The sequence below is a fragment of the Crinia signifera genome, chromosome 3, assembly GCF_055691185.1.
Source record: "Crinia signifera chromosome 3, ASM5569118v1, whole genome shotgun sequence".
NCBI lineage: Eukaryota > Metazoa > Chordata > Amphibia > Anura > Myobatrachidae > Crinia > Crinia signifera.
Genome location: NC_139219.1, coordinates 5,155,926 through 5,180,253, shown reverse-complemented (window position 1 = coordinate 5,180,253; position 24,328 = coordinate 5,155,926). Strand labels below are relative to the sequence as shown.

Sequence of the window (24,328 nt, the reverse complement as noted above, 5' to 3'; positions counted from 1 at the left end):
CCAAGGTGGATACAGGGAGAAAAATTTACACCGTAATGCCTATTACACATGTAACCCACCCATTACATATTATACCACATGCCATAAAGCTCATTACATGTTATGCCACACACCGTAGTGGGCAGTACACATTATGCCATACACCGTAATACCTATTACATATTTTACCACATGCTGTAATGCCCATTACAAGTTATTCCACACACTGTATTGGTCATTGCATATTAGGGGGCTAGCATTCTCGTTGCCATGGGATTAACCTGCTCTGCAAGGGGTTAACATTCTCTGCCAGGGGTTAACATGCTCGTTGCCATGGGTTACATGCTTTGACAGGGGTTAAAATTACATGCTGACAGAGTTGGATCTCAGCCCCAGCAGCATGCAGGGAGGCATCAGACACAGAGCAACCAGCCACCCACCTTCCACCTTGGAACACAGTGACCTGGACTAGGGTGACCAACTCATCCCTTTAATTCCGGACACATATTAATTACACAGGTTCTGTGGCTGTTTAGAAAAACAGTTGAAATGGAGTCTTGAAGTCCGCCAGCCACAGAACCTGTTTAATTAATATGTGTCCGGAATTAAAGGGATGAGGTGGTAACCCTAACCTGGACATGGGTGGGGAACCAGGTCTGGTATTGCTGGGCTGGAGACAGGGCACTGGCACCTGCTGCTGCTGCTGGTGGCGGCTGGGATGGGAATGTGGGGAGTGGGGTGGGCTGGATTTTGCGGAGTGGGTGGTACTCCCACAGGAGATGGCCTCTCTCTGACCCAGTTCCTCCCAGCACTTAGGGACTACCTACCCTAAGTATCCTCCTGTCGTCGAGCCACGGTAAACTCCAAAGTCACGTGGCAGGCTCTCAGCAGGCCCTTGAGTTGTAGAGCGGAACGATGCTCAAAAGGACCTCCGATGCTGCTGCCCCCACGCCGGCCCACATCCGCACTCCCAATGCCACCGCTGAACAGCTGATTCCGGCTCACTCAGACCCACCAAATAAAAAAAAACTGTGTGTCCAGACCAGGGCCCCCCTGACAGGCCCGGGCCCGGGTAAAGTGTACCTGCTCCCCCCCCCCTCTCGGCACCCCTGGTTCTATGGACTGATGTGAATCACTTGCTAGGTGTACTATGGACTGATGTGAGTCACTCGCTAGGTGTACTATGGACTGAAGTGAATCACTCGGTAGGTGTGCTATGGACTGATGTGAATCACTCGGTAGGTGTGCTATGGACTGATGTGAATCACTCGGTAGGTGTGCTATGGACTGATGTGAATCACTTGGTAGATGTACAAGAGGCTGCAGTTTTGTAAGTATATATAAAGGTCACTCATACTGTACATAGTAGTAACCAGCTGTTTTCCTGTGAACTTACATATTTTTCCTGTTCCATTTCCAGAAAATACCCGATTATAGCTAATATATAAAAGCATACAGAATGCTCAGATAAAATGACAGCAATAGGAATGTGGTCAGTAATCCCTGTGACAGTCTCTGCTCCCCGTGTGGATTAAGCACACTTATCCCACTGTGACACTGTGTAACTGCAAGGTGGCTAAAGCAGCAGCATCTGGGAATTACAGATCAGAAGCAGCTAAACCCGGGAATTTCTCACTGTACACAGAATCGTGGAATCGGGACGCGAATAGTATATTTATAAAGAGAATACGCCTGGTCCTATCAAGTTTGATTATCCTGATATGTATAATTCAACCAACTGATAATTGCTATAACACAGGCCTGTTTTATGTTAATTATCTTGTACAATAAAATCAAGATTAGGGTAACGATATAATATGTCATTATTATGGTGTCCAGCATGATCCAATACCACATTCACAAGAGGGGCCCGCAACGTGGGAGTGAGTGGCCAATACCGTCTCCTTATTGCAACGTGGGAGTGAGTGGCCAATACCGTCTCCTTATCGCAACTTGGCGACTCTACTTAATGCACTACACGCAACGTTCTTAAGGCGGAAATACAATTTCATTAACTGATGTACAACAAGCTTTGTACAGCAATTAATGAGTGTTGTTCCTCAGCTATTTATGGTGCAATGTTGGGAATTTGTATTCATTGTTTCTCTTTCCTATTTTGTAAGCTGGCCCTGGAATATTGTGTGTGTGATATATGCTGCTCGTCGTCCCACCTGCTTGGCTGCCTGGTGTGGTTACAATCACCGCCCGATACCAGCTGCCTCACAAGACGACGCGTACCCTCTGACAGCTGATGTCACTCTGCGTTACGTCACAATAGGCCGTTCCTGTCCGCTCAGGACACTGGACACTGGACAATGTGCTGTATATCATTTACCTGTGTACCTTAGACGACGTTACTGGAATTATTCTAAGGAACTGATTTACTAACATGGGAGTTCTATAACAATGGGATGTTGCTATCGGCAACCAATCCAACTCTATTATCGGGATGCAGTTAAAATCCCGGCGGTCGGGATCCCGGCATTCAGAATCCCGACGCCGGAATCCCGACCGCCGAAATCCCGACACATTCTCCCTCCGTGGGTGTCCACGACACCCCTGGAGGGAGAATAAATTAGTGTGCCGAGCGTAGCGAGGCACCGGGCCTGCTGCGTGGCGAGCGCAGCGAGCCCGCAAGGGGGGGCGATCCACGTCCCCCCCTTGTCGGGATTTTGGCTGTCGGGATTCCGGCGTCGGGATTCTGAACGCCGGGATCCCGACCGCTGGGATTAAATACTGAATCCCTATTATCTTCTCGCTTTAACAAGATATTTTTCTGCCTGGCAGGTGAGATATCGGAGGGGCGTGCTCCACCCTAATTTGCATATACTGTAGCTGTAAATTATTATTTTTCCTGTTACCTTAGTCTTTTAGTTTTCATTTAGATTTTTTTTTTAAACGTCTCCAGCAGTTAACGGACAAGGTAGAAAAATACAGAAGGGGAAGGAATATGCATGCAGGGTTATTGTCACGGCTAAAGGGCTGGATGGAGTCGTGCGGTGCACAGGAACCGGAGACGGACCAGGAGGAGTAGGATTGAAACGTGCAGGTTTAATAACTGATTTCATAAATGATAAACTTCACTCAAATACTTCTTTAAGTGACAGTTGGAATAAATTAAATAGAGTCCAGCACAATACTAATAACGGGCAGGGAAATCTGGAAACGTATACTTGGTGAGCCAGAGTACATAGATGAGGATCCGGAAGGAGGTTGATTTGATGACAGAAGAAATGGATCCGGATGACTGAAAGATGATGGAATGAATGAGTTGTATGAAGGCGGACAGCGGAAAGCTGTGCAGGGTAATTCTGGGACACAAGCAGGAACAAGCACTAGGTAGGACTTGCAGCATTGGTGTCAGGAGAAAACTTCCTTGTAGCAAGATGCAGGGAGCAAGGCACCAGAGTCAGGAGAGAAAGAGCCAGGATCCGGGAATCAGCTAGGAGTTGTGAATGACTCCAAAGACTCATTGCACTGACACTGAACAGCCTAGGCAGATCCCCTATATCCCCAGGGGATGGCTGCCATTGGCTGTCAGCACAGGATGAGGAGGGAACCTCCACTCTGGGCCAATCTGTCTCCTGCCCTCAACCAAGATGGCGACGCCGGCCTCCCGGCACCACTACTGCTGCCATCCCTACCCAGAGCTGCTGCTACCCGCACACCGCAGACCGGAGCCTGCACACGCTAGCCGGCGGCGGGCGCGGACGGGTGAGTACTGTACCCGCCGCGCTCCGTCGCGGCTACGTGTGACAGTACCCCCCCTTTTCAGGGTGACCCCAGGGCGCCTATGGGCCTTGTGCGGATTTCTCTGGAGAAATTGCTTTACCAGTTTTGGAGCGTGCAAATCAATGGAATCCACCCAAGAGTTCTCTTCGGGACCAAACCCAACCCATTCCACCAGATACTGGGTACGAGAATTGCGGCAACGAGAGTCTATAATGCGTCTTACCTCGAATTCAGACCCACTTTCGGAGTTAATCTTGGGCGGTTTGGGAATCTTCTTTTGATAAGAGTTCAACCTTAAAGGCTTGAGGAGGGACACATGGAAGGAATTCGAAATCCTTAGGGAAGGAGGAAGTTGAAGTCTATAAGCGACAGGATTAATGACTTGGATGATAGGGTATGGCCCAATGAACCGGGGAGCCAGCTTCATAGAGGGCAGACGGAGGCGTATATGGCGGGTAGACAGCCATACCCGGTCTCCGACTTTCAATCTGGGCGCTGCCCTTCTTTTCCTGTCTGCCATCCTCTTGTATCGGGCGGAAGATTTAAGAAGAGCGGTGTGGACATCCGACCAGATTTTAGCAAAGCGTTGTAATGAAGTGGTTGCTGCAGGAACTTCGGAAGAGGATAATTCTGAGAAATCCGGAGATCGTGGATGTTTGCCGAATACTGTAAAGAAGGGGGTGGTTCCGGAGGAAGAGTGATAGGAGTTGTTATGCATATATTCTGCCCACGGGAGAAGATCCACCCAGTCATCTTGGGACGACGAGACAAACAGTCGGATAAAGGCCTCCAAGTCTTGATTCACCCGTTCTGTCTGGCCATTGGTCTGGGGATGAAAGGCAGTGGAAAACTTGAGTTTGACCTGTACCGCGGCACAGAGAGCTCTCCAGAACTTTGCAACGAACTGTACTCCGCGGTCGGATACAATCTCTTTGGGCAGTCCGTGAAGTTTAAAAATGGTTGAGATAAATAGCTGAGCCAGTACTGGAGCAGAGGGGAGACCTTTTAGTGGGAAAAAATGGACCATTTTCGAGAATCGGTCGACCACTACCCAGATTGCGGTATGACCTTTTGAGGGAGGTAGTTCGCAAATGAAGTCCATTGACAGATGGGTCCATGGTTCTGTGGGAATGGTTAGAGGGTGGAGAGGACCAGCGGGAGTTGTTCTGGGCACCTTATGCTGAGCACATCTTACACAAGAAGCGACGAAGTTGGTTACGTCGTGGCGGATGGTTGGCCACCAATAAGAACGTGACAGGAACATCAAGGTCTTTTGTGCTCCTGCGTGCCCTGCGAAGCGGGAAGAATGTGCCCATGACAATATTTTCTTGCGGAGTTCGGGGGGAACGAACGTTTTACCTGGAGGAGGAGATGGCTGTACGGTTACTTGGGCGAAGACCAGCGGATCGAGGATTGGACGAGGAGGTGTCTCTAGGTCAGAGGTCGTCTCAAAGGAGCGGGATAGAGCGTCTGCCTTAGTATTCGTGGTTCCAGGTCGGAATTTAATTTGGAAGTCAAAGCGTTCAAAAAACATGGCCCAACGGGCTTGGCGGGCAGTAAGGCACTGAGCCTGTTTAAGAAAGGACAGATTTTTGTGGTCTGAATACACGGTGATCTTATGCCGTGCCCCCTCCAGAAGGTATCGCCACTCCTCTAACGCAGTTTTGACTGCAAGCAACTCCTGTTCCCCGATGGGGTAATTCTTCTCTGCCGGGAGGAATTTTTTGGAGAGGAAGGCACAAGGGTGTAATTCTTGATCCTCACCTTTTTGTGACAAGATGGCCCCGATCCCTTCCGAGGATGCGTCCACCTCGAGAATGAAGGGCCTGTCGAGGTCTGGTTGGAGGAGGATTGGTGCCGTTATGAATGCTCTCTTTAACTGCTGGAAGGCAGAGGATGCTTCTGGCGACCATCGGCTTGGATCAGCTCCCTTGCAAGTGAGAGCAGTGAGGGGAGCAGCGATAGTAGAGAAGTTCCGGATAAATCGCCGGTAATAGTTTGAGAACCCTAGGAATCTCTGAATTCCTTTGAGTGTTGTGGGGGCTGCCCAGTCTTGGATGGCTCTCACCTTTTCTGGGTCCATTTCTATCCCAGTGGCGGAGAGAATGTGACCCAAGAATGGAATGGACGTGACCTCAAAAACGCACTTCTCCAACTTGCAGAACAGTTGATTTTGGCGAAGACGTCGTAGGACTTCGGACACTGTCTGTCTGTGAAGTTGAAGATTTGGAGAGAAGATGAGTATATCGTCTAGATAGACTACGATGGAGTGGTACAGCAAGTCCCGAAAGATATCATTTACAAACTGTTGGAAGACGGCGGGGGCGTTACAAAGGCCGAAGGGCATCACCAGGTATTCATAGTGGCCGTCGCGCGTGTTAAAAGCCGTCTTCCACTCGTCACCTGGACGGATCCGGATCAAATTGTAGGCCCCTCGCAAGTCCAATTTAGTAAAGATTGCTGCCCCTCTGATCTTTTCGAATAGTTCTGCGATAAGGGGTAAGGGATAGCGGTTTTTAATGGTGATGTCGTTCAGGCCCCTATAGTCGATACATGGCCGAAGACCGCCATCCTTCTTTTTCACAAAGAAAAACCCGGCCCCGGCCGGAGAAGTAGATGGTCGAATGAAACCTTTGTTTAAGTTCTCTTGAATGTACGAGGACATGGCCTCAGTCTCAGGTAGCGACAGGGGATAGATGCGGCCACGAGGAGGGAATTTCCCGGCCACCAGCTCTATCGGGCAGTCCCAAGGACGGTGAGGAGGCAGGGTGTCGGCACCACCTTTACTGAATACATCTGTAAATGAACGATATGGTGCGGGTATCGACAAGGGTGGAGCTGAAGAGGATGAAGGATAGTTACCCTCACGTTGTGGATGGGTCTGGTAGACCGGAAGGATCTGAGGAATGCAAGTAGACTGGCAATCTGTTCCCCAGGCCTTGACCTCCATATTGGTCCAATCGATGTGTGGGTTATGTTTGGAGAGCCAGGGAAGGCCCAGGACCATTTGGTGTGAGGACTGTGGAAGAATGAAGAATTCGAGGGTCTCTTGATGTAGAGCTCCTATGAGCAGTGTCACCGGGGTGGTCTGATGGGTGATTTGTCCACTACGAATTCGACTCCCATCCACTGCAGTGAGGACCAGCGAGTGATCCAGGGGTTGCACAGGCAGGGCATGTTGGGTGACAAAAGAAGAAGAAAGGAAGTTTCCCGCTGCTCCAGAGTCCAATAGGGCCTGAACTCTTTTTCTCCCTTGGGGACACACAAGGGTAACCGGAATGGTGGAATCAGAAGAAGAGGGAGATGGAAGCAAGACTCCTAATCGGACCTCCCTCGGGGAGATTAGGAGCGGTCGTTTCCCGGCCGCAGCGGGCAGGAAGCCAATAAGTGAGCTGAGGAGCCACAGTACATGCATAGATTCTCTCGCCGTCTTCGGGACTTCTCTTCGAGAGAGAGACGGGAGCGGTTGATTTGCATGGGCTCATCTGTTGACACCGCAGGAGGCGGGGTTGGTTTGGAGGCTGGTGCGACATTGGAAGGAAATCGAGGGCGAAGGCGATCAGAGCGATTCCTCTCAAGTTGGCGTTCTTGGAGTCGCAGATCGACTTTGTTACATAATGAAATGAGTTCAGCCAGGGTGGAAGGAGAATCGCGAGTTGCTAACTCGTCCTTGATGCGCCCGGCTAGGCCGTTCCAGAAGGCAGAAACGAGAGCCTCTTCGTTCCATCTGAGTTCGGAAGCCAGGGTTTGAAATTGTACGACATATTGTCCCACTGGGCGACTGCCCTGACGAATCCTTAGGATCTCTGTGGCTGCGGAGGACACTCTGCCAGGCTCGTCGAAGATGCGACGGAAGGAGGCCACAAACTCTTCATAGTTAGTGAGGATGGGATCCGCACGCTCCCAAAGGGGGGACACCCACTCCAGGGCTGGACCTGCCAGTAGGGACACGATGTAAGCCACCCGAGTCTTGGGAGAGGGGAAATTGGAAGGCTGGAGGGTAAAATGGATGTCACATTGATTCAGGAATCCTCGACACCCCCTCGGGGACCCGTCATATTTACTGGGGGTTGACAGGTGTAGATGGTGAGGAGCAGCTGGCCCAGGGGGAGCAGCAGAGGCCGAAGCTCCGGAGGTTGGTGCTGCTGAAACTGAGGGAGCCACCTGAGGTGATGACAAGGTCTGGAGAAATTGAGCCACTTGACGCTGGGTAGTCTCTACTTGTTCCAATCGAGCCATGATGCCTTGAAGAACATCCGTCATGGAGGCCTGTGCTTCACCCGATTCCATCGGGTCAGTGCAAACTGTCACGGCTAAAGGGCTGGATGAAGTCGTGCGGTGCACAGGAACCGGAGACGGACCAGGAGGAGTAGGATTGAAACGTGCAGGTTTAATAACTGATTTCATAAATGATAAACTTCACTCAAATACTTCTTTAAGTGACAGTTGGAATAAATTAAATAGAGTCCAGCACAATACTAATAACGGGCAGGGAAATCTGGAAACGTATACTTGGTGAGCCAGAGTACATAGATGAGGATCCGGAAGGAGGTTGATTTGATGACAGAAGAAATGGATCCGGATGACTGAAAGATGATGGAATGAATGAGTTGTATGAAGGCGGACAGCGGAAAGCTGTGCAGGGTAATTCTGGGACACAAGCAGGAACAAGCACTAGGTAGGACTTGCAGCATTGGTGTCAGGAGAAAACTTCCTTGTAGCAAGATGCAGGGAGCAAGGCACCAGAGTCAGGAGAGAAAGAGCCAGGATCCGGGAATCAGCTAGGAGTTGTGAATGACTCCAAAGACTCATTGCACTGACACTGAACAGCCTAGGCAGATCCCCTATATCCCCAGGGGATGGCTGCCATTGGCTGTCAGCACAGGATGAGGAGGGAACCTCCACTCTGGGCCAATCTGTCTCCTGCCCTCAACCAAGATGGCGACGCCGGCCTCCCGGCACCACTACTGCTGCCATCCCTACCCAGAGCTGCTGCTACCCGCACACCGCAGACCGGAGCCTGCACACGCTAGCCGGCGGCGGGCGCGGACGGGTGAGTACTGTACCCGCCGCGCTCCGTCGCGGCTACGTGTGACAGTTATTTATCTATCTACCTACCTACCTACCCATCCATCCATCCATCCATCTATCTATCTACCTATCTACCTATCTATCTACCTACCTACCTATCTGTCTATCTGTCTATCTATCTATCTATCTATCTATCTATCTATCTATCTGTCTATGTATCTGTCCATCCATCCATCCATCCATACATCCAATCCAATTTATCTATCTACGGTATAGAAAAAGCTAAATACGCCTCACCTCTGAGGTGCAGTACCGCCAGTGACCACTAGAGGCCACATGACAGACCAAGCAAAAAATGATCTGTGTCAGATTTGCTGGATATGGAGGGAGGGGGATGTGAAGACAGATTGGAGCCATCATTTTGAAGGGCTTTTAACTAGTTGTTTATATTACTGCCAGGCCTACAGGTACCTCCCGAATGTCTCGATGACAGTGGGGCAGTCCCGCTAATATGACACTGTCTCACTATCGCACCCCAACACGGCAGGTCCCGATTCAAGGAAAACTAAAGTTTTGAGATATGGCATGGTAATAAAGGATAAGATATGGTTGCCATGGTAAATTTGTTACCCATATAGCAGGACAATGTGAGGCTGGCTGTCCTCCTATTGCAGGACAATGTGAGGCTGGCCATGCTCCTATTGCAGAACAATATGAGGCTGGCCATGCTCCTATTGCAGGACAATGTGAGGCTGGCTGTCCTCCTATTGCAGGACAATGTGAGGCTGGCCGTCCTCCTATTGCAGGACAATGTGAGGCTGGCCGTCCTCCTATTGCAGGACAATGTGAGGCTGGCCGTCCCCCTATTGCAGGACAATGTGAGGCTGGCTGTCCTCCTATTGCAGGACAATGTGAGGCTGGCCGTCCCCCTATTGCAGGACAATGTGAGGCTGGCCGTCCTCCTATTGCAGGACAATATGAGGCTGGCCATGCTCCTATTGCAGGACAATGTGAGGCTGGCCATCCTCCTATTGCAGGACAATGTGAGGCTCTATTGCAGGACAATGTGAGGCTGTCTGTTCTCCTATTGCAGGACAATGTGAGGCTGGCCATCCTCCTATTGCGGACAATGTAAGGCTGGCCGTCCTCCTATTGCAGGACAATGTGAGGCTGGCCGTCCTCCTATTGCAGGACAATGTAAGGCTGGCCGTCTTCCTATTGCAGGATAATATGAGGCTGGCCGTCTTCCTATTGCAGGACAATGTGAGGCTGGCTGTTCTCCTATTGCAGGACAATGTGAGGCTGGCTGTCCTCCTATTGCAGGACAATGTGAGGCTGGCCATGCTCCTATTGCAGAACAATATGAGGCTGGCCATGCTCCTATTGCAGGACAATGTGAGGCTGGCTGTCCTCCTATTGCAGGACAATGTGAGGCTGGCCGTCCTCCTATTGCAGGACAATGTGAGGCTGGCCGTCCTCCTATTGCAGGACAATGTGAGGCTGGCCGTCCCCCTATTGCAGGACAATGTGAGGCTGGCTGTCCTCCTATTGCAGGACAATGTGAGGCTGGCCGTCCCCCTATTGCAGGACAATGTGAGGCTGGCCGTCCTCCTATTGCAGGACAATATGAGGCTGGCCATGCTCCTATTGCAGGACAATGTGAGGCTGGCCATCCTCCTATTGCAGGACAATGTGAGGCTCTATTGCAGGACAATGTGAGGCTGTCTGTTCTCCTATTGCAGGACAATGTGAGGCTGGCCATCCTCCTATTGCGGACAATGTAAGGCTGGCCGTCCTCCTATTGCAGGACAATGTGAGGCTGGCCGTCCTCCTATTGCAGGACAATGTAAGGCTGGCCGTCTTCCTATTGCAGGATAATATGAGGCTGGCCGTCTTCCTATTGCAGGACAATGTGAGGCTGGCTGTTCTCCTATTGCAGGACAATGTGAGGCTGGCCGTCCTCCTATTGCAGGACAATGAGAGGCTGGCCGTCCTCCTATTGCAGGACAATGTGAGGCTGGCCGTCTTCCTATTGCAGGATAATATGAGGCTGGCCGTCCTCCTATTGCAGGATAATATGAGGCTGGCCGTCCTCCTATTGCAGGACAATGTGAGGCTGGCTGTCCTCCTATTGCAGGACAATGTGAGGCTGGCCGTCCTCCTATTGCAGGACAATGTGAGGCTGGCCATCCTCCTATTGCAGGACAATGTAAGGCTGGCTGTCCTCCTATTGCAGGACAATGTGAGGCTGGCGGTCCTCCTATTGCAGGACAATGTAAGGCTGGCCGTCCTCCTATTGCAGGACAATGTGAGGCTGGCCGTTCTCCTATTGAAGGACAATGTGAGGCTCTATTGCAGGACAATGGGAGGCTGGCTGTCCTCCTATTGCAGGACAATGTGAGGCTGGCCGTCCTCCTATTGCAGGACAATGAGAGGCTGGCCATCCTCCTATTGCAGGACAATGTGAGGCTGGCCATCCTCCTATTGCAGGACAATGTGAGGCTGGCCGTTCTCCTATTGAAGGACAATGTGAGGCTCTATTGCAGGACAATGGGAGGCTGGCTGTCCTCCTATTGCAGGACAATGTGAGGCTGGCCGTCCTCCTATTGCAGGACAATGAGAGGCTGGCTGTCCTCCTATTGCAGGACAATGTGAGGCTGGCCATCCTCCTATTGCAGGACAATGTGAGGCTGGCTGTCCTCCTATTGCAGGACAATGTGAGGCTGGCCGTCCTCCTATTGCAGGACAATGTGAGGCTGGCCGTCCTCCTATTGCAGGACAATGTGAGGCTGGCCGTCCTCCTATTGCAGGACAATGTGAGGCTGGCTGTCAGCTCTTTATTAGAATGGACACGGACTCAGAACACAGAATTAAGTCATCAGCTTATTGGAATATTTGATTTCTGACGTTGTCCCATCAGAGGCCGGACCTCACCCAGGTTGAGCTGCTTTGATATGGAATAAACCACAGCAGAGATCCCAGATTATTACTGAGTGTTATAGGGAGGTATAATTCCTGCTGGCTACTGTGCGCGTCTGATCTACATCTGCAGGAAACGCTTGGTCATTCGGATTCCTACCGGCATCGGGTCAACCGGTCATCAAATCCTAGGTCCTTGTATAGAAACGTGCGATTACTAGCGTTCTGTAGCAGGCCCATAGAGAATAAGGAATAGGCTGCTTTAGACTCAGGTCATGTGTTATAACCAATATGTGCAGAGATATAGATAACGGAGTCACGTGCGTCCCCATATATAAATGCACATACACACACTATAGAGAACACGTGTGATCATTGTCACCACTTTGCATGTATGACAGATGTCCTGTATTGCTGCTCACCTGTACGCTGAGATGAGTCCACGTCCTCGCAGGTAATCTCCCTTGTGTCATTACTTTTATTGGAGGCTGCAAACCATTTACTGTGCGATAATAGAACGCCGTCTCGTTCTGGGAAATGGTGAGTTTGAGCACAATCTGCCCATCAGATGACTTCTCTATCACACACCTGGAGGAGTAAATAGAAAAAAGATCAGAATCAAGTTCCTGCAAAACATCCCGGGGAATGAAATGCAGCGTAAACGTGCGGCGCTAATGCCCTCATATCGGGATAATGGGAAGGAGACGTATTATTTCTCTAATACTGTTCCCTTCCTCTGCTCTCTGCTTTGTGAGATATATATTTAATTTTCTATAGCTTAATCCAAGGCTTTCTATCACCCTGTCATCTCCTGCGGTACTTTAGCCTTTTATATTTGTAGTATTGCCATAGCACAGCCTTACTGTAATTCTATAACACCAAGCGCCTGGAAGCTACAAAACTCAGCATCACTGATTGTACTCAGGGGTGCAGATTTGGGTGTATACTGTTCCATAGAACCGGGCATGGGAAGAGAATGGTTGTTCTCTGGTTTGCAGAGATGGACGGAGCTGGAGATGATGCCATGTCTGCAGAGAGGTGATTTGAGGCATAGAAAACTTACTGTAGGCATCGGCCTAGGTACTCACACCTTAAGGGGCTCTCCCGGTCAGAGAAGGATTAATGAAGCCCTTGCCCAGGGCTCCCCTCTCTCAGAAGGCCTGATGTGACAGATTGCATTGACAGAGTAAAACGCTGCATGTCTCAGTGGTAATCCCTCTACCAGAGGCAAGCTGTATCGGAGGAAGGCCAGCTGTATGGGAGGAAGGCCAGCTGTACCGAAGGCAGGCCAGCTGAACTGTAGGCAGGCCAGCTGAAATGTAGGCAGGCCAGCGGTATCGGAGGAAGGCCAGCTGTACCGGGGGCAGGCCAGATGTATCAGAGGAAGGTCAGCTGTATCAGAGGAAGGCCAGGTGTATCGTAGGAAGGCCAGCTGTATCGGAGGAAGGCCAGCTGTACCAGGGGCAGGCCAGATGTATCGGAGGAAGGCCAGCTGTATCGTAAGAAGGCCAGCTAAAATGTAGGCAGGCCAGCGGTATCTGAGGAAGGTCAGCTGTACCGAAGGCAGGCCAGAGTTCCAGAAGGAAGTACCGGAGGCAGGCCAGCGGAACCGGAAGAAAGCTAGCACAGATTTATCAGAGGAAGGCCAGCTGTACCTAAGGCAGGCCAGCTGAACTGCAGTCAGGCCAGCTGTATCGGAGGAAGGCCAGCTGTACCGGGGGCAGGCCAGATCTATCAGAGGAAGGCCAGCTGGGTACTCTTTACCTAGCACGGCGCCCATCGCGGGCATCGCGGCCATCAATTGCACTAAAAAACGGGTGCGACCCGATGCCCGCGATGCCCGCGATTTCCCGTAGGGAACAATGTTAAAAGTGTGATTGGACGCGATTTTACTGTTCAATGCCTCAATGGCCGCGATTTTTCCATAGGAAACAATGTTAAATGGGCCACAGAGCCCAAATAGTCCCCCTGAAGTCTGAAATGGCCCCCACAATTGTTAACGCCACCCCACGATCAACATGAACCCGAAGCGTGGCGAGCGCAGCGAGCCCGCGAGGGGTGGCGGTACGCGTCCTCCGACCTTTTCATACCCCCACTATCCACGTCGGCGTGGAGTTGAGAATAGAATAGTGTGGCGAGCGCAGCGAGCCACCGAGCCCGAAGCGTGGCGAGGGGACGCGGATACCTTCACAGGTAAACGCGTCCCTTCGCGGGCTTCACAGGTATTCGCGTCCCCTCGCGGGGCGCGTTGCGCTCGCCACGCTTCGGGCTCGGTGGCTCGCTGCGCTCGCCACACTATTCTCAACTCCACGCCGACGTGGATAGTGGGGGTATGAAAAGGTCGGAGGACGCGTACCGCCGCCCATCGCGGGCTCGCTGCGCTCGCCAGGCTTCGGGTTCACGTTGATCGTGGGGTGGCGTTAACAATTGTGGGGGCCATTTAAGACTTCAGGGGGACTATTAGGGCTCTGTGGCCCATTTAACAGGCATTGAACAGTAAAATCGCGTCCAATCACACTTTTAACATTGATCCCTATGGGAAATTGCGGGCATCGCGTTGCACCCGTTTTTTTTAGTGCATGCGATGCCCGCGATTTTTTACCCCCGATGACCGCGATGGACATCGTGGGCGCCGTGCTAGGTAAAGAGTACCGCCAGCTGTATTGGAGACAGGCTTACTGAACCATAGGCAGGTCAACTGTACTGAAGGCAGGTCAGCAGTTCCAGAAGGAAGTACCAGAGGCAGGCCAGCAGAACCAGGGGGCAGGCCAGATGTATCAGAGTAAGGCCATCTGTGCCCGACATAGGCCATCTTTATCAGAGGAAGACCGGGAGTACCAAAGGCAGGCCAGCTGTATCAGAGGAAGGCCAGCTGTATCAGAGGAAGGCCAGCTGTACTGGAAGAAGGCCAGCTGTATCAGAGGAAGGCCAGCTGTATCAGAGGAAGGCCAGCTGTATCAGAGGAAGGCCAACTGTACTGGAGGAAGGCCAGCTGTACTGGAGGAAGGCCAGCTGTATCAGAGGAAGGCCAGCTGTACTGGAGGAAGGCCAGCTGTATCAGAGGAAGGCCAGCTGTATCAGAGCAAGGCCAGCTGTGTCAGAGGAAGGCCAGCTGTACTGGAGGTAGGTTGTCTGTATCAGAGGAAGGCCAGCTGTACTGGAGGAAGACCAGCTGTACTGGAGGAAGGCCAGCTGTTCAGGAGGAAGGGCAGATTACCGAAGGCAGGTCAGATGTAAAAGGGGCTGGCTGGCTGATGAAGAACTTCGCAGCCAGTTATCCTCAAGAAAGCCAAAAACAAAAAGTCTTATTGGTGGAAATGCAATATCGGCAAAGAGATTCTGCAATTTTTATAAAACAATAATATAAAATTCCACAATATTCAGAATAGTGACAGCAGTTCCAAGTTTGTGAGTTAAGAGAGAAAAAGGAACTTTTACTAGTGTAGGTTTCAGTCTTCCTGTCCACCAGGGTGGCTCCATGCCCTATACCAAGATGGCCTCCAAGATCATGACTGAGAATGTCAGAAGACACATTTGAACTGTCTGAGAAACTGTGTTTGGACATCTAGAGAGCCTTTGAGTGTTCCTGTAGCACTAACCAGTGCCTACATAGACTCACCAGCTGATTTTATAGAAATATATATCAGGAATAGGAGGTGGGTCACCTGGAGTTCCTTTAGGCCACTTGGACCTAGCACCTACTTAGCAGCATTGGTTCCTATGCTAACCCAAATTTACAAGAAGCAGATTCTGTACAGACTCCAGTAGGTCCAGTATTCCCAATTACCGCCCATCTCTGACTGTAGCCATGTGCCAGAAGCCAAGGACTTCGCACTAAATTAGAACCAGAATATTAGTCTCCGGCATCGAACTCATTACTGTATGTGCAGATTTTATTCCTGTCCCCACAGACACGCGCTTACTTACTGTATGCTGATTTAGTAGTTACTTCCAGTAAATCATGACGATTTCATATCTCATAATAAAAAAATAAATAAGCAAATGTTAAAATAAAACTGAAATATGTGAACGATAAAACTAGTTCCAAAAAGGGCGAGAATATTGCCGACAGTGGTCGTTTCCCTCTCGGTGGCGGAGATGTGAGCGTAGCTGCCCTTTGATAAGGAGTCCAGGATAAATTAGGCACCTGAATATCATTTATCTTTCTCTCTTTATACTAAATATATGTCCCAGATGCCGCGTCCATGACGCCGGCACCCCCGTATAAGTTTATTCCTTTAGGCCACTGTCCATCGGCGATATAAATTTATGCTAAACGATCCGCTTTTCATTATTTTGCAACAATAACACAAGGAGCATTCTCGCACAAATTCTAGAAACAAATAAAAAAAATAACAGCGACAAGATATGCCATCGCCACATTGCACAGCGTTCCTCTATACACTACTGGCTCATTAGTTACTGCGCCAGCCCTGCTAAACAAAGCCGGGTAACGCGATTCATCCTAATTTGATGCCATGGGCTGGAATTCCTTCAAGATTTTCTGCATTGTGTATCTAATGATATCAGCTATTTTTAAGAGTTGCCTCAGGTGAGCCGTTGAAATTCAAAGAAATGATTGCACATTATATCTTAACACACATGTGGATCTATTCAAAGGGATGTCAGCGGTGCCCTCCCTGTTGGGAGCGCCATTTTCGAGACAAATAGGTTTTCATTATTCCGCCAATTAGGACATTAGATATTCTCTGGGTATATGTGAAAAATCAACTAATTATTATAAGAAGGCTGCAGACGAGGACACGCAAGGAAAAAAATAAATATAAAACAGAATGAAAGAGAGCACGATGGGTTGTTTTAGAAGTATTATATTTATCGGGAAGATCGGAAGTAATTTCCCCATATTGGTATCTCAGATACATGAGACGTATTTGCTACTGATGTGTTTGGTAAAACCTCTTACAGACCCGGCCTTATATACAGTAATTAGACTACTTATAATACAGAAGTGCACAGTACTCCTGCTACAGTAGCACAATGCTCTGTGTTCCATTCTGGATATTTGGCTGCCCATAAGGTGACAAGGACTCAGTCATAGCTGCCCATAAGAGGAGGAGGACACAGTCATGGCTGCCCATAAGAGGAGGAGGACACAGTCATGGCTGCCCATAAGGTGACAAGGACACAGTCATGGCTGCCCATAAGGTGACAAGGACACAGTCATGGCTGTCTATAAGAGGAGGAGGACACAGTCATGGCTGCCCATAAGAGGAGGAGGACACAGTCATGGCTGCCCATAAGGTGACAAGGACACAGTCATGGCTGCCCATAAGGTGACAAGGACACAGTCATGGCTGTCTATAAGAGGAGGAGGACACAGTCATGGCTGCCCATAAGAGGAGGAGGACACAGTCATGGCTGCCCATAAGAGGAGGAGTACACAGTCATGGCTGCCCATAAGGTGACAAGGACACAGTCATGGCTGTCCATAAGAGGAGGAGGACACAGTCATGGCTGCCCATAAGAAGAGGAGGACACAGTCATGGCTGCCCATAAGAGGAGGAGGACACAGTCATGGCATACCCATAAGAGGAGGAGGTTACAGTCATGGCTGCCCATAAGGTGACAAGGACACAGTCATGGCTGTCCATAAGAGGAGGAGGACACAGTCATGGCTGCCCATAAAAGGAGGAGGACACAGTCATGGCTGCCCGTAAGAGGAGGAGGACACAGTCATGGCTGCCCATAAAAGGAGGAGGACACAGTCATGGCTGCCCATAAGAGGAGGAGGACACAGTCATGGCTGCCCATAAGGTGACAAGGACACAGTCATGGCTGTCCATAAGAGGAGGAGGACACAGTCATGGCTGTCCATAAGAGGAGGAGGACACAGTCATGGCTGCCCATAAGAGGAGGAGGACACAGTCATGGCTGCCCATAAGAGGAGGAGGACACAGTCATGGCTGCCCATAAGAGGAGGAGGACACAGTCATGGCTGCCCATAAGAGGAGGAGGACACAGTCATGGCTGTCCATAAGGTGACAAGGACACAGTCATGCCTGCCCATAAGGTGACAAGAACACATGCTAGGGGACTCATTATTATTGTTCTTAAGGTTGTTTCTTTAATTAGATATTTAGTGCTGGGATATAACATTTATTACATTCTTATCATATGGGGGAAATGTATCACACCTTGCAGAGAGTCAAAGTGTAGACATGGCTTTAGGTGGACAGGGTCATTAGGTCAACACAAGCATTAGATCGACAGTCAACAGTCGACATCAGTGGCGGTTCTTACCATTATGGAGGGGGGGCTGCCGCAATGCGCCCCCCTCCGCTGCTGCAGCCATCCCTGGTCACTGCCGCCAACCCCGGAAGCTGCGCGCACCCCTGTTCCGGCACGGGGCTAGCGCATGTGCAGTAACGTCATACATACCGCGCATGCGCTGGCCCAAGCATCCGGGGGCTGCCTTTGCAGCAGCCCCCGGAGGCTTGATCGGGTTCCCGGGTTCCCGGGGACTCATTATTATTGTTCTTAAGGTTGTTTCTTTAATTAGATGTTTAGTGCTGGGATATAACATTTATTACATTCTTATCATATGGGGGAAATGTATCACACCTTGGAGAGAGTCAAAGTGTAGACATGGCTTTAGGTGGACAGGGTCATTAGGTCAACACAAGCATTAGATCGACAGTCAACAGTCGACATCAGTGGCGGTTCTTACCATTATGGAGGGGGGGCTGCCGCAATGCGCCCCCCTCCGCTGCTGCAGCCATCCCTGGTCACTGCCGCCAACCCCGGAAGCTGCGCGCACCCCTGTTTCGGCACGGGGCTAGCGCATGTGCAGTAACGTCATACATACCGCGCATGCGCTGGCCCAAGCATCCGGGGGCTGCCTTTGCAGCAGCCCCCGGAGGCTTGATCGGGTTCCCGGGTTCCGCCGCATGCGCAGTATGGTCCACGGTACTGCGCATGCGCAGAACCCATTTTGGGGGCTGCCACGCATTTGCGCAGAGAGAGGCATCCCTGAGGGAGGGAACACCTCCCAATGGGACTGCCTTGAGTGACTGGCAGGTCGGACCTCCAATAGGAAGTCACTGCCAGTCACAGTGAAGCCAGAGCAATCTCACAGACAGCATCTAGCTTCACTTTATGCAGAGACAGTGGAGTATTTTACCTGGGGGGACTGCAGCCCATAGGTAAAAACCGCCACTGGTCGACATGGGTTTTTCACTTTTATGTCCCGGATGTCGACAGTCAACATGGACACCGTATCGGTGCACCGCGTTCCCTGGCTTGGCTCACTATGCTCGCCACGCTTCAAGCACGGTACCTCGCTGCGCTCGTCACACTGGGCCTTATTTTGGTTCACTCTTTCTGACAAAATACTTCTTAGATGGACAAAACCATGTGCACTGCAGGGGGGCAGATGTAACATGTGCAGAGAGAATTAGATTTGGGTGAGTAATTTTGTTTCTGTGCAGGGAAAATACTGGCTGGTTTATTTTTACACTTCAATATAGATCTCACTTTGAAGTAAAACCCCACCCAAATCTAACTTTCTCTGCACATTTTGCATATGCTCCCCTGCAGTGCACATGGTTTTGTCCATCTAAGAAGGATTTTGTCAGAAAGAGTGAACCAAAATAAGGCCCACTATTATATTAGCCCTCGACGACCTAGTGGATGGCAGGACATGAAATACCGCTTGTCGGCACATTTCGGCTCAAAAGGAAGGGAAAACCTCCATGTCGACTTTTTGACTGTCGACATTGCCAATGTCGACCTAATGCTTGTGTCTACCTAATGACCCGTAATCTCAGACCTCAGAGATCGAGAGGTTCAGATCCACATAACTTGGCTGGATTCAGAAGTCTGGAGAATGGAGCAGCGTCTCTATAATACACACACGATGCCCCTCAACCATCCCAATATGTGGGCCCTGTACCCAGGAACATGTATTGGGGGACAGTCCTCCACCCACTATGACACCCGGTGCAGGATTTCCCACTCATTGTACATTTATTTATGTGACTCACAAAGTCTCGTCCCCGGTGAGATCGGCAATAATAACAATATACTATGATTAGTATTCTACTGTATACATCTCTCCCAAACTGTGCGGTCTATGTACTAAAACTTGGAGAGAGATAAAGTAGCAGCCAATCAGCTCCTAGCTGCCATGTTACAGGATGATGAATGACAGGAGCTGATACTGGTACTTTATCTCTCACTCTGTCTCTCTCCGAGGCTTAGTACATAGCACCGTACCAGGCTACTTGATCTCTTATAAAACATTAACCATAATTAATGAGGAACCTGCTGCATAAATACTGACATTATGGTGCTATGGGCCTGATTCGGCACACACACCATGGTAACACCATGCTGCACTGCAGGGGGGCAGATGCATTATGTGCACACAGACTTAGGGGGACATTTACTAAGATGGGATTTCTATTGACGATGGGAGGTTGCCCATAGCAACCAATCAGATTCTACTTATTTATTTAGCACCTTCTAGAAGACAATAGATAGTTACAGGACGATTGTGATTAACAGCCAGCCAATCAGCTCCTAACTGCCATGTCACAGGCTGGGTTTGAAAAATGACAGGTAGGAGCTGATTGGCTGGCTGCTTATCACTCTCACTTTTTGAAGCTTGATACATCTGGCCTATAATCTTATTGGTTGCTATGGACAACATCGAATCTTTAATAGAACTCCCATCTTTGCAAATTTACCCCTTAGATTTGGGGGGGGTTATCGATGCATGTGATGTATCCCATGTGACCCTGTTCCCCGCCACCGGGAGGGGGTCCAAGTCGGAGGTCAGATGTATAGGTAGGTTAACTCCGATCTGATGCGTACGGGGCCTCACATCGGATTGGGCGTCAGAAACATGTGATTTGGGTCAATTTCATGCGATTTATTGGCCTGAGCCATCAGAATCGGGTGAAATCGCCCAAATCGCATAAGTGTCTGAGGTCCTCATCATCTGTGGGCTGCATGCAAAAGCAGCCAGTATTTACCCTGCACAAAAACACCTATGACTGTGATTGCTCCACTTGCATACCAACATGGCGCCTGATTCACACCTGTTCCCTTGGATGTGTATGTTCGCAGTCTAGCGAGCAGGTAAACGCCAATAACGGCCCATAATGAATGTGTCTGAATCGGCCCCAGACGCACAGTTACTTGCTTTTTGCTTGTTAGTGTTTATCAGGAACCGTGTTGGAGCTGGCGGACGATACATGCCGCGAAGGTACCCGATGTCTCCCTACTTACATTACACCGTCTTGCTCAGGTTTCAGCCACGCGGTGAGCGTAAAAGAGCCTCCGACTCCTGAAGTTGGCGCTGTGATGACGCAGTCCTGGTGATCATAAAATATGAAGCTGCTGGAACTGTTGCTGGACCTGGGGCAGACGTCCCTCCTGTCCTCTCTGACGCAGGCTCCAAGGTCGCCCTTCAGAAGCGGCTGGTGGGGCGGAGAGGCGGAGCCATAGGGGCAATCCTGGACACATAAGCGCTGAGCGCAGGTCTGGATGCTTTGTGCGCTCTCATCGCTGTGGCAGAAGACGCTCCTCTGCGGAAAGCCGCACGTGGCGTCAGGTGGCTCTGTAGAGATGGGCTTAAACGCTGCCACGTTCTCCAGCTTGGGGAAGAGGCCTTGTGCTCTAACTACAGAGAGATAGCCACAGCAGCCAAATAACAGCGCTGTGAGACGCAAGGCGGCACATTTACTGAGCTGTGACGGATAACGCATTCTGGAGTAATCTTTCTATTGATTATTAGACTTTTATCAGAACTTTGCATCATGAATAAATTCTGTTTTTTGATTGGACGTTATCTTGTAGGTTATAAAACTGCTTGGATAGGATCCATTATTCACCTGTAGCGGAAACAAAGAGAGAACAAGAATATTCATAAAGCTCAATATACAGGTAGACAATAAGGTATGTAGATAAGCTGCCGACGGACGGAATAGAGAGAATCCCCGCAACTAAATGTCGACGGACAAAATACTGACATATACATACCACCAATGATCGAAACACCGACAGGATGAAAACACTGACGCAACCACAACACCGACAGCCAATATAATGACACAAATAATACCGAATACAGTTTTTCATGATTTTTACAAAAAACGATTAGTTCACACGTTACCACCCACGTGGGCATATAGGGAGAATATAATAGTGGGCGGAGCGAGGGGACGCAGGCCTCTAATATTGTATCCATGCCGACAATTCTATTGTAACTGTGTCGGTATTATAACATGTTCGACATTATTACCATGTTGATATATTGAGTGGCAGCATTTTCCACAGTGGGTATTAGGTGTGTCGGCATACCGACCATGGGTATTTGCACCCTGCCGGTCATTCAGTTGTAGGTAAATCATACTGATCCCAACAATCATTATTTATTTCCTAACTGTCACCAATGTGGTTTTCACGTCATCTGTATGCAGATGTCTGTCTGGTATCCGGTGTATAGGTCAACTGCCAATAAGTCGACACGTCTGTGTTGTCACCGCACTTAAAAAGCTTAGTTGCTGCTCCCATCGCTGCACCCCTGTCGTCCCTTAAGGTGCCCATACACGTTACAATTATTGTATACAATATCGCAGCTCATTGCATCTCGGTTTTGCGATGCGATGAGATGAGATCTAGTACATGTGCTGCACAAACTGTTTGTACTAGATCTCATCTCATCGCAAAACAGAGATGAGATGAGATTCGATTTTGTATACAATAATTGTAACGTGTATGGGCACCTTTGGACTGCGGTCGCGTGTTTAGCAGTGCCCGCAATCAGTCGTGCCCGCAATCCATGGGAAATGCAGCGACTATACGCACCTTGCAGAGAATAATCACAATGGCGGCATGCCTGCACCTGACACTGATGCAGCGGGTAAGAGGAAGGCACCCATATCTGTAGTTGCAATTTTACTTCTTGTCTTGTTTTATTACTTTTTTGCAAAGTTTCCTCACACAACGCATTCATCCCCTGCAGTCGTCCGCGGCAACGCCGATTATACAACACCCCTGTCGTCCCTTAAGGTGCCCATACACGTTACAATTATTGTATACAATATCGCAGCTCATTGCATCTCGGTTTTGCGATGCGATGAGATGAGATCTAGTACATGTGCTGCACAAACTGTTTGTACTAGATCTCATCTCATCGCAAAACAGAGATGAGATGAGATTCGATTTTGTATACAATAATTGTAACGTGTATGGGCACCTTTGGACTGCGGTCGCGTGTTTAGCAGTGCCCGCAATCAGTCGTGCCCGCAATCCATGGGAAATGCAGCGACTATACGCACCTTGCAGAGAATAATCACAATGGCGGCATGCCTGCACCTGACACTGATGCAGCGGGTAAGAGGAAGGCACCCATATCTGTAGTTGCAATTTTACTTCTTGTCTTGTTTTATTACTTTTTTGCAAAGTTTCCTCACACAACGCATTCATCCCCTGCAGTCGTCCGCGGCAACGCCGATTATACAACACAATATTTACAGGACCGCAAAATGGAGCATGTCCACACCCGGGGGGGGGGGGGGGGGGGGGGGGCTCAGCCCGGCCCCCCATCAGATAATTAGGGGCAAATTTACTATACCTTCTACGGATTAAAAGAAGGGATGTTGCTCATGTAACGCTGTGTTCTGCACTGAGTATGTGTAGGTGCTATCAAGTGCCTCCACCCCAAGATTTGGTGTTATAGGGTACGACTATCTGAATATTTAGATGATGATATTAGGGCAAACTTGGGGAATCACCCTCAGACAGATTAAGTAACCCCTAAAGTTACAACTCATTTACATAACCATAATATCATTGACATAAATAATACACACATCAGACATAGCTGAGACAAGGGCATCAACCTCCACCAGCGTTTTAATTGGCTGGGACGTTTGCAGAGTATTCCGGCTTAGGGGGGTATTCAATGTCGTTCGAGCTCCCGCAGCCATCTCCCGACGAGGGAGATGGCTGCGGGGCCCTATTCAATGCTGTCTTCCCCGACAGCATTGAACAGGGGTTTTGCGCAGAACGAGCCCAACATCACAAGCTGTCGGGCTCGTTCTGCCGAGAAAAGCCGGAAATAGGCGAGCTCCCGGCCGGAGCTCGTCTATTTCCGTCATCAACTTGCGGCCACGCCCCCTTCTCGCCGCTCGGCGGCCGGGACATTGAATCCCGACTGCCGAGCTCCAGGCGAGCTAACCAAGAACGGGACAGGGGCACGGCTGTCGCGCTAGCTTGACAGCCGTGCCCCTGACATTGAATACCCCCCTTAGTATACTTCAGAGATGCCTCCTTGTAGTATACTTCAGAGATGCCTCCTTGTAGTATACCTCAGAGATGCCTCCTTGTAGTATACTTCAGAGATGCCTCCTTGTAGTATACTTCAGAGATGCCTCCTTGTAGTATACTTCAGAGATGCCTCATTGTAGTATACTTCAGAGATGCCTCCTTGTAGTATACCTCAGAGATGCCTCCTTGTAGTATACTTCAGGGATGCCTCCTTGTAGTATACTTCAGAGATGCCTCCTTGTAGTATACTTCAGAGATGCCTCCTTGTAGTATACTTCAGAGATGCCTCCTTGTAGTATACTTCAGAGATGCCTCCTTGTAGTATACTTCAGAGATGCCTCCTTGTAATAAAAAGATTAGGTAGTATGCT

At 49.8% G+C, this 24,328-nt stretch overlaps 1 protein-coding gene across 8 annotated transcripts in view; it reads right to left on the bottom strand.

Annotated features, from left to right (window-relative positions):
- The window catches only part of USH2A (usherin), a 739,769-nt gene extending 718,255 nt beyond the window's left edge, over positions 1–21,514 (bottom strand). For all 8 annotated transcript variants that reach the window (XM_083175163.1, XM_083175160.1, XM_083175162.1 and 5 more), the window contains exons 1-2: positions 20,914–21,514; positions 12,084–12,249 (exon numbers count right to left, since the gene is read on the bottom strand). In XM_083175163.1, coding sequence (XP_083031289.1) covers positions 12,084–12,249; positions 20,914–21,392 — 645 coding nt within the window. In that variant the 5' untranslated portion in view covers positions 21,393–21,514. The remainder of the gene's footprint in view (positions 1–12,083; positions 12,250–20,913) is intronic.
- Positions 21,515–24,328: the final 2,814 nt, after the last annotated feature.